The following is a 10,857-nucleotide window of genomic DNA, read 5'->3' on the forward strand; positions in this document are numbered from 1 at the left end:
GGTTCTCATTTTACCAACCTCAAAAGGATGGAGGGTTGAGTCAACCTTGAGCCCATCAGGATTGAACTACTCGCATTGGCCAGAATTAGCCTGCAATACTACATACTAACCACTGGTCCACCTTGGCTTTTCATGTTGATATTGTGACTCTCGGTGGCTGCACTTCAGAAGATAACCCAGAAACCACAACTTTTATTCAAAGAACACTGCTTTGGTCTCACTTAATGAACCATTGTATCAGTACAACCTTCAGTAAGGCATTATCCTAATTCCGTAGTGGTGAATCTATGGCACACATGCCACAGGTGGCACACAGAGCCCTCTCTCTGGGCACGGATGCTGTCGCCCCAGTCCTAAGCCTTCAGTCCCCTCCATGAGCAACCTGCATCAATACCCGTGCACGGTAAGGTTGCTGCCCCTGCCCCTGCCTCCCCCAAATGGGTTTTTACTAACCTGCCTTTCAGCTGCATTCCATTTCTCTATTCTCTTCTCAGGCTTTGCCGTGTGTTTGTGGGACTATCGGTAAAAAACAAAAAGTTCCATCAGACTTTCTAACTTCTTGAGATCTCATGAGAAGTTAGAATGTCTGATGGAACTTTTTTTTTTACCGATAGTTAAACTGGATGCAATATTCCAAGTACAGCCTTACCAAGGCATTGTAAAGTGGTATTAACACTTGTTTTGTTTTTTATTTTAATTTCAGAATGACAATGTGTTTGTGATAAACCAAATGTACATCATATACAATCTAATAATTGTATTGCTATTTAATTAATTAGTGCTAATAATTGTATAAAACAATAACAAATCACCTTTTTAGTTTTCTTTAAAAAATAAAAATAAATAAAATTCCTAAGTCCTAGAGAACCACCATCCGTCTCACTGTTTTGTTAAGAGCTGCCTTGAATTCACTGTTCCGGATTGTGTAAATGAAAGGATTTAACATGGGTACAAAGCTTGTGCGCACAAGAGATATGACTTTATTGAGTTGAGGATCACCATGTGTAGAAGGACGCAAGTACATAATCATGTCTGCTGTGTAGAAGATGATTAGAACGGTGAGGTGTGATGCACAGGTGAAAAAGGCTTTGGAGCGTCCAGTGGCAGAGGAAATCCGAATTATAGCAGCTACAATGTGCATGTATGATATCAGGGAAAGACAAAGGGACCCCCACATGAAAGTGGCACCATAGATGAGACCAATTAGCTCTATCAGAGTTGTATCAGCACAGGCCAATTTCAGAACAGGTCCAACATCACAAAAGAAGTGGTCAATGATGTTATCCCTACAATAAGGAAATGTCCATATCACTATTGTCTGAAAAAAGACGATCAGGAGCCCACCAATCCAAGCCATCAAAGCTAACTGAAGGATGAATTGATTGGTCATGACTCTTTTATAGAGTAGAGGCTTACAAATGGCCATGTAGCGATCAAAAGACATGATGGAGAGCATAAGGAATTCAACCCCTCCCATGGCAAAGACTGTGAAAAATTGTAGTACGCAGCAAAAAAAACAGATGGTATTTTTACCCAAGATGATATTGGTCAACATTTTGGGGACTTCGGCTGATGTGGAACAAATCTCAGCAAGGGAGAAGTTGAGGAGAAAGAAATACATTGGTGTATGGAGCATGGGTTCCATGATAACAACAAAGATGATTAAAGTATGCCCTAAAAGTGATAGAAAGTACATCAGTAGAACTATGGTACAAAACACCATTGCCAGCTCACGTAATTGTGGAAATCCCACAAGAATGAACTCTTCAACCAATGTTGCATTTTCCATTTTCTTCTTTCCTGCAATAAAAAGAACTGTATGTAAGGGGGGGGGGGGAAATCGTCTTCCTGAATAAAGGATAATGAGTCTTAAATAATATTTTATTTTTTTTATTTTTACAAATTTTATTGAATATACAATTAAAAACAAAAATGGACATGTTACAGCTTCCCTGGCTTCAACATTGCTATTAGTATTACCTTAAATATAAAAAAGAAAAAAAGAAAAAAAGAAAAAAGAAAAAAAGTTACATTGTAGCAAAATGTGCATATAACATCAGTGAGTTTTCTAGTGAACATTCTTTCGTTCGTCTACAATGTAATTAAATGTCTTTCAATTCTATCGTATAAAAGGTTTCTAAACTATCAACTAATCAGTCGGTATTCATCCCAGCATTCTTCCTTAACTCTAGCCATTTGTACACATTGTTCCAAATTTCATAATAGTCCGTTTCGGTTTTGGTTTTGATCTCTAATGTTAACCTATCCATTTCAGCCCAGGATAGTATTTTGCTTATTAATTCTTCTTCAGTAGGGGTTTCTTTCCTTTTCCATTTTTGAGCGTAAGCAAATCTTGCTGCAGTCAAAATATGCAGTATTAAGTATAAAGATGCTTTGTTGAATTTATCGTTAATAATCCCTAGGAGGAAGGTTTCGGGTTTTAGTTCAATTTTTTGTAATGTTATCTCTTCAAGCCAATTTTTTGTGGTTGTTAGCTGCGAAGTCGTGTCCGACCCATCGCAACCCTATGGACAAGGTTCCTCCAGGCCTTCCTGTCCTCTACCATCTTCTGGAGTCCATTTAAGCTCACGCCTACTGCTTCAGTGACTCCATCCAGCCTCCTCATTCTCTGTCGTCCCCTTCTTCTCTTGCCCTCAATCTTTCCCAGCATTAGGCTCTTCTCCAGTGAGTCCTTCCTTCTCATTAGGTGGCCAAAGTATTTGAGTTTTAGCTTCAGGATCTGGCCTTCTAAAGAGCAGTCAGGGTGGATCTCTTCTAGGACTGACCGGTTTGATCACCTTGCAGTCCAAGGGACTCGCAGGAGTCTTCTCCAGCACCAGAGTTCAAAGGCCTCAATTCTTTGGTGCTCAGCCTTTCTTATGGTCCAACTTTCACTGCCATACATTGCAACTGGAAAGACCATGGCCTTTACTATACACACTTTTGTTGACAGGGTGATGTCTCTGCTTTTTAGTGTGCTGTCTAGATTTGCCATGACTTTCCTCCCGAGGAGCAAGCGTTTTTTAATTTCTTGGCTACAATCCCCATCTGCAGTGATCTTGGAGCCCAGGAAAATAAAATATGTCACTACCTCCATTTCTTCCCCATTTATTTGCCAGGTATTGAGAGGGCCGGATGCCATGATCTTGCTTTTCTTAATGTTAAGTTTCAACCCAACTTTTGCACTCTCCTTCTTTACCCGCAACACGAGGCTCTTTAGTTCTTCTTCACCTTCTGCCATTAGAGTGGTATCATCTGCATATGTTAGGTTGTTGATATTTCTTCCGGCAATCTTAATTCCAACTTTTGATTCATCTAGCCCTGCCTTTCTCATGATGTGCTCTGCATATAAGTTAAATAGGCAGGGTGACAGTATACAGCCTTGCCAGACTCCTTTCCCAATTTTGAACCAATCAGTGGTTTCGTGTCCAGTTCTCACTGTTCCTTCTTGGCCCACATATAGGTTTCTCAAGAGACAAATATGATGGTCTTGTATGGCCATCTCTTTAAGAACTTGCCACTGTTTGTTATGATCCACACAATCAAAGGCTTTAGCATAGTCAATGAAGCAGAAGTAGATGTTTTTCTGGAACTCTCTAGCTTTCTCCAAGATCCAGTGTATGTTGGCAATTTGATCTCTAGTTCCTCTGCCTCTTTGAAATCCTGCCTGTACTTCTGGTAGTTCTTGATCCACATACTGCTGGAGTCTAGCTTGTAGGATTTTAAGCATAACTTTACTAGCATGAGAAATGAGTGCAATGGTGCGATAGTTTGAACATTCTTTGGCACTGCCTTTCTTTAGAATTGGAATGTAAACTGATCTTTTCCAATCCTGTGGCCACTGTTGAGTTTTTAAAATTTGCTGGCAAATTTTTATCAGGTGCCAAAAATGTTGAGCTTTTAGACATTCCCACCACATGTGATAATAGGTCTCTGGTAACTTTCTACATTTCCAGCATGTCAGTGAGGTTTTTTTTATCCCTTTTTACTAGCCTTGTGGGGGGAAGGTGCCACCTATAAAACATCTTGTATAAGTTTTCTTTCTAGGTGGTGGCTAGTGTTAGCCTCCTGTTCCTGTTCCATAGTCATTGCCAATTGTCTAGATCAATGGTATAGCAAAACTTTTTGCTCCAGATTAGCATTGTATCCTTAACCTGTTCTTCTAACATATCCTGTTCTGATAAATATTGATATATCTTTTTATCACTTTGTCTTCTCTTCCTAATAAGATTTTCTCTAATTCTGTGTGCTCTAATTTTATCCCTGTTCCTAAGTTCATGAATTTGGGTGCATAAATATCTCCAATGTTGATATCCAGTTGGGAATTTCTATATAGTTGTTGTTTTTTTAAAAAAAATAGTCCACACCTCTATTAGTGCCTGTCTAATGTAGTGTTTCTGAAAATACTGATGTGCCTTGTGTTTCCCGTCCCGCAGTATCGCAAGCCACCCTCTCTGCATGTCATGGCCTTCTAATGCTAACAGTCTTCTGTTCCTTAGATTTATCCAGTCCTTTATCCACACAGATGCTGCCACCTGATAATATTTTTCCCAGGTTGGGAGGCCAAGCCCTCCTCTTTCCTTTGCATCCTGCAATAGTTTAAATTTGATTCTTGGTTTTCTTCCTTGCCAGATAAATTTGGATGTAATTTTATTTAGGTTTTCGAAGAAATCTTTGCCTAATTTAATTGGTACACATTGGAACAGAAAGAGTAGTTTAGGGAGTATATTCATCTTGATTGTCACTATTCCCCCCATGAAGGAGAGCTGCAAGTTTTTCCATCTATCTAGGTCTGGTGTGATTTGGTCTATTAATTTATCATATTTTTCTCTTTTGAGTGTGGTGAATCTTGCTGACAGTTGGATCCCCAGGTACCTTACCCTTTTAGATATTTGAATATTATTTTTTTCCACTAGCTCAATTTCTTCTAATTTGGACATGTTTTTAACTAGGATTTTGTTTTGTTTTTTGTTACTCTTCAACCCCACTACATCTCCATAATTTTCCAGAACCTGTATTAGTCTTGTTCTGGACTCTGAGTCTTAAATAATATTTTGATACCCAGGATTATTATCTGAAATTTCATGTGGGGATTGTTCTTGCAAGCTCAAATTATTATCTTTCAAAATAATGTATAAAAAGTGGACTCACACACTTGTTGTCCATATATACTTAAGCTCAGAAGGAGAAAGATCACCCCTGATTTGGCATTTTCCATTTTTCAAAATAATATTTAACAGCTGCAAACAATGCATTCTAGAAGACTGACTCTTTTATTTTGGTTCATGCTTAAACTGGAAATGGAAGATAGAATAGAATAGAATAGAATAGAATAGAATAGAATAGAATAGAATAGAATAGAATAGAATAGAATAGAATAGAATAGAATAGAATAGAATAGAATAGAATAGAATAGAATAGAATAGAATAGAATAGAATAGAATAGAATAGAATAGAATAAAAGGAAGGGACCTTGTACTTCTTGTAGGTCTTCCTTGCTCAGGCAGGAAACCCTATACCATTTCAGACAAATGGTTGTCCAATCTCTTCTTAAATGGTTTAAGTTTATGTAAAGATGTTACTTTTTACATACTTCATAACAGGGAAATGTTTGTTGGGGTGTGGAAAAAACAGAGGGAGGGATATACAGAAGAATGCATGCAGGTTTGAGTTTGTGAACAAAAAATAGAATATAAATCAGATAAATAATTGGATGATCTTTCCTGATTCCTTTCTATTAGCTTCCAAGGGCTCAAATATCTGATGAACTTCAAAAGAGAAATGCAAAATATTTTTCTTACCCTTTAAGATGTTCTTCTCAGTTTACAAATGAGGTTGTGATCATTTTAATTACCTTCACAAGACCAGCTTTTGTGAAGTCATCACTTGACCAGGAAATAAACTTTCTTCTACTGCATGAGCAGAAAGAGATTGTATAAAAAACTATGGGAGAAGGTTGCTATCTTTCATTTCTTAAGTTCATACCTCTTACCTCATAGGAAGAATTAACTTTGGGGAGAAAAGCTGCTTTTCTTAGAAGTGAAGGATGTAAAATTCAAGGCTGCTGGATCATCCATGGTCCAGACTACATCTTGACTTAATCCTTAGAAACCTTCCCACCTCCCCAATTCAAACCAATTAATACAACAGGAAAAAAACCCTTAGCATTGCATTCACAGGAATTTCATTTCATATTATCGACATATCCATGACAGGAGTTTGAATCCTGGCATACTTTTCAAGTCTATATGTAATCTGGGGTCTCAAAACATAGTTTGATTTATGGCTATCTTGCTAGTTAGCTATTTGGTTATCTATCATCATAACTTCTACTTGTCAATATTTTCTCCTTTGAGCACAGAGAAAGTTGATTTTTTTCTCTCTCACAAATATCAGTTTTACAGATATTGATAAGGGCACAGGCTTTAACCAAGATTACAGTCCAAACCAAATAGAGCATCTCTGTTCTTACCTTCTTAGCCACCACAGAACATATTCTGGAGACCATATTAACAAAGAAAAGCCTTGCATATATCTTATATAGCTGGAAGGATTCCCCCCCATGTGATTTCTTAACAGTACCCCAGGGGTACTGAAAGTGATGTAAAAGTTTCCTTCAAGAAATGATAATTTTATAAAGAACTTCAGATACACTGGTGTACAGTGGAGGAGTGAGACTGATCCATTTTTTAAGAGTTCATATCAAGAATGAATGGAAAACTAAATAAAAATGGTCTGACTGAAAAATGAGTCATAGGCACAAATTAGGTATATTGAGATTATTTGGTCTTTACTGAGAGACTGAATGATGATTGAATTGCAAAAAAATATATGAAGACAGAGTGAATGTGTTGAGAATAAGGAATAACTGAGAGTGAAGCAGTTGGGTGGAATCATTGAGATCTCGAGGAAGAAAGCAGTGAAAATCCTATAAAGAACAAAAAGCAAGGTCTAAGGTCTTGTATGGACATCATGAAAGCCAGGATGACTAGCAAGCATAGTGTCAATAATGTGACTAGCAAAACATAACATTTCTTCAAGGCAATTGAGTCCAAAAGAGTAAACCTTTATTGGATACACCATCTCGGAACTAAAGAAGCAAAACCAGCTCTGAGTTTTCCCCTGCAAAAGCTTACTTAGTTAAACAATAGATTCCCATGCCCCCACCCACTGGGTGTTTACATTGTCCAATAGTAATACTCCTTTTTGTTATGGGAACAGTTCACTTCTCCATCGAGCACCTGTGGCAATGACCTTGGCATGGAGTAGGCTCCCATGGTCTGTGAATGGCTTCTTGGCCTTACATTTCCTCCCTTCATCTTCTACCCTCCCCCTTTTATCTGGCAAGTTGATTAGTGACAGAAGCTGCCAGGCACCGTAGTGATTCAATCTTGACAGATAATATATATGATGTATATATTTTCTTTGTCTTTTTAATTATTTTCTTCCCTCTATTTTACTGTTTGAATGATGTTTATCTAACATCTCCTACGAGAGAGTAGGGCAGTTTAAAAATGTGATAAATGAATGAATGGATGAATGAATGAATGAATGAATAAGAACAGAATGATGGGTAAATCTTCAAGTGTGTATGAGAAAACCAAGAGTTCAATGACATCTCTCAGCCTCCAGAATCACTTGGTTGAGTTGGGTGGGTATAGAAATTGATTGAATGAATAGATAGATAGATAGATAGATAGATAGATAGATAGATAGATAGATAGATTCACAAATAAACCAGGGCTCAACAATGTTTTTGTCTGAAAAGAGGGTTCAAATTCACTCTTCTCATTTAGCAGTAAACTATAGGTGGATTTGCAGTAATGTGGTGGAATTCCTGACTTTTAACTGGAATCAAGGAATAGTCAATTGCATGCAACTGGGAGAAACACAAACTGCACACTGTGCTTTGTGTGTGCAGATGTTCATTGTGAGGACGTCAAAAACTGACATTCCATCTCCATATTGTGGGCAGAGTCAATCTTGAAATATCTGGTGAAACTGCTCTTATCCTTTTCTTACATTAAATAATACAAAATGAGAATGAATATCACTAAATGAATGCTTGTAAGGACTACAAAAATCCTCACAGGTAGTCCTTACAATCATTCATTTAGTGATATTCATTCTCATTTTTTTATTATTTAATGTAAGAAAATGATTCTTTCACTCATTCGTTTAGTGATATTCATTCTCATTTTTTACTATTTAATGTAAGAAAAGGATAAATTAAATCCAAAATTACATTTCAGTTACAACCTTTGGGAACTTTGGTTCTAGTGTTACCTTTTTATTCCACAAAGCACTGCACAGAAAAACTGTCACACTGTTTCAGTTTTCAACTTTGAGGTCCCTTCCTTTTAAGGACTAATGACTAGATAAAAGACAAGTGTCATGGTTACGACAGGTGAAACTCTTCAAAGAACTTTGCAGCACTTTTACCTTGAAGAATCTTTATTTAAGGAGCATGGCATTGGCAGATACATGGTCAAAGCCAAAATCTGAATTCTCCTTCCCTAAACACATAGTATCAAAGCACAATTCCCTCCACTAATTAACAGTCATAAATCACATTTTCCAATTAGTTTGAAATGCAGACCTTCCCTCCAGTTCTCCAACTGGCCATTTCTTGTTATCTCTTATTTCAAACAATCTTGAAAAACATTCTTCCTCCTCCCCCCCAGCATCATCTAATTCTAACTCTAATAGTAACACTCAAGTTAAGGGGAAAATGGCTGCATCTTCGTATATTGTCAAAGCAAGAACATCCAAAGTTAACAATGTTGACAACAAGCATGTCAGAGTCACAATACAGTTTGTTCTGAGCTTTGCTAATTTTCTGGATATTTTTATTGTCTTATAAACATGTTTGGATTGAAAGATTTCCCCCCCCTCCTTAATTCATTTAGCTTTTGAGTGCCACTCAAGAAGAAAGCTGGGATATAAATTCCAAGAAATAAAGGGGGGGGGGGAGGGGAATCCACTTTCTTTTATAAAAAAGTTAATTTCTTACTATGGATTGTATTGTACACAAAACAATCACAACAAATGCTGTTAACATGTTCAGGATTTACAAATCTTGATCATCATCTGTTTAGTGATCACTTCAAGTTACAATGGCACTGAAAAAATGATTTACAAATGTTTTTTTCTCACTTACACCATTGTACCATCCCCATGGTCACATGATTAGAATTGAGACGCTTAACTACTGACTTATATTTATGACAGTTGCAGTGTCCCAGAGTCACATGATCCCATTTTGCGACCTTTTGACAAGCAAAGTCAATGAGAAAGCCAGATTCGGTTAACAAACATGTTAATAATTTAACAACTGCAGTGATCCACTTAACATCTGTGCCAAGAAAGATCGTTAAATGGGGCAAAACTCACTTAACTAATGTCTCACAATTTTGGGGTCAATTCTAATACACCTGTATTGTAAACTATAAAATCAAATGGTGTTTTTAAGTCTGAAAATGCCAATTGGATTCTGATTGCCTCACTCAAAATGCCACCAATGCCGCAATTCTCTAAATTTCATCTCATTCCTGTTGCATAAGATAGTGCTGGAACTATTTCTCCACTCATTGTCTCAATTCAAGGTCCCTTTCCTTTTATGGATTACATTCTGGACAGCTTTTTTGACTTCGGCATTACGAATTGTGTATATGAAAGGATTCAGCATTGGGGTAAGATTGGTGTTCAGGATCGCCACAGTCCTTGTCAAGTGGTATGAAGATTGGACATTGGGCCTCACATACATAAAAACAAGAGCTCCATATAAGATGGACACCACCAACAGGTGAGAGGTGCAGGTAGAGAAGGCCTTCTTCCGTCCTACGGCGGAGGGAATGCGCAGCACAGTGGCAATGATGAAAATGTAGGACAGAGTAATGAGAAGTAAGGTCATAATCACAACAACAAACATAGTCAATATTCTGAGGGACTCAATGACATGAATATCAGCACAGACAAGGCTCAACAGAGGACCAATATCACAGAAGAAATGGTCAATAATATTGGACCTGCAGAATGGCAATGTCCAAACAATAAAATAATGAAAAAAGATAATCACAAAGGCAGCATACCAAGTGGCCAAAGACATTTGAAGGCACACATGCTTGGACATAATGATGGGATATTGAAGCGGCTTGCAGATGGCCAGATAGCGGTCAAAGGACATAGCTGTGAGGATGAAGAGCTCTGTACTACCAAAACAGAAGTGAAAATATCCTTGAGCCAGACAGCAATGGAAGCAAATGGTGGTTTTGGCTTCTATAAATGTCTGTAGCAATTTGGGTACCACAGTGGAGGTATAGCAGATCTCCAGGAAAGCAAGGTTGCTCAGGAAGATGTACATTGGTGTCTGAAGTCTTGGCTCAATTGCTACAATGATAAGGATGAAGCCATTCCCAAGGATGGTTACAAGGTACATGAGCAGACCCATCACGAAGAAGACTCGGTGAAGATCGTACAGAAAGGGAATTCCTAATAGGATAAATTCACTCACTCTGGACATATTCCTAGGCTCCATCATTTCAGAATTGTCCATGGTATCTCAGCAGTAGCTCAGATGGCATATAGCATTTCAAAAAGTATTGCTACCGTGTGCATTATATATATAAATAAGGTTAAGAAATGGAAGCAAATGAAGAAAAAAAACTCAAAGCAGGAAAGAAGGGTGTAGGAAAAGTAGCACAATGCATTTAAAACTTCTGAAATGTTCTATTTATTTAAATTTGTCCGTCTGGAAAATTAACTAGTATTGTTATAAGATCCACACATTTAAGTGAAAAAAGGTATTTCATTTCATCATTTCTCATAGATTGCACAAGAAAGTATGTGAAAAGTCAC

At 37.5% G+C, this 10,857-nt stretch overlaps 2 protein-coding genes across 2 annotated transcripts; both read right to left on the bottom strand.

Annotated features, from left to right (window-relative positions):
• Positions 1-859: 859 nt before the first annotated feature.
• Positions 860-2,274, bottom strand: LOC308678550 (olfactory receptor 6X1-like; the record flags this gene model as incomplete). The annotated part of the gene is made up of 1 exon (XM_081345778.1): positions 860-2,274. Exon 1 carries the CDS (start codon positions 1,787-1,789, stop codon positions 860-862), a length of 930 nt encoding a protein of 309 aa, XP_081201904.1. The 5' UTR covers positions 1,790-2,274.
• Positions 2,275-9,595: 7,321 nt separating this feature from the next.
• LOC308678551 (olfactory receptor 6X1-like) lies at positions 9,596-10,555 on the bottom strand (the record flags this gene model as incomplete). Its single annotated transcript, XM_081345779.1, has 1 exon — positions 9,596-10,555. The coding sequence occupies one exon, from the start codon at positions 10,553-10,555 to the stop codon at positions 9,596-9,598; it is 960 nt and encodes a 319-aa protein (XP_081201905.1).
• Between the last annotated feature and the right edge of the window lie 302 nt (positions 10,556-10,857).

Source organism: Vipera berus (genome assembly GCF_964194415.1).
Source record: "Vipera berus genome assembly, chromosome: Z".
In the NCBI taxonomy this organism is placed as follows: Eukaryota; Metazoa; Chordata; class Lepidosauria; order Squamata; family Viperidae; genus Vipera; species Vipera berus.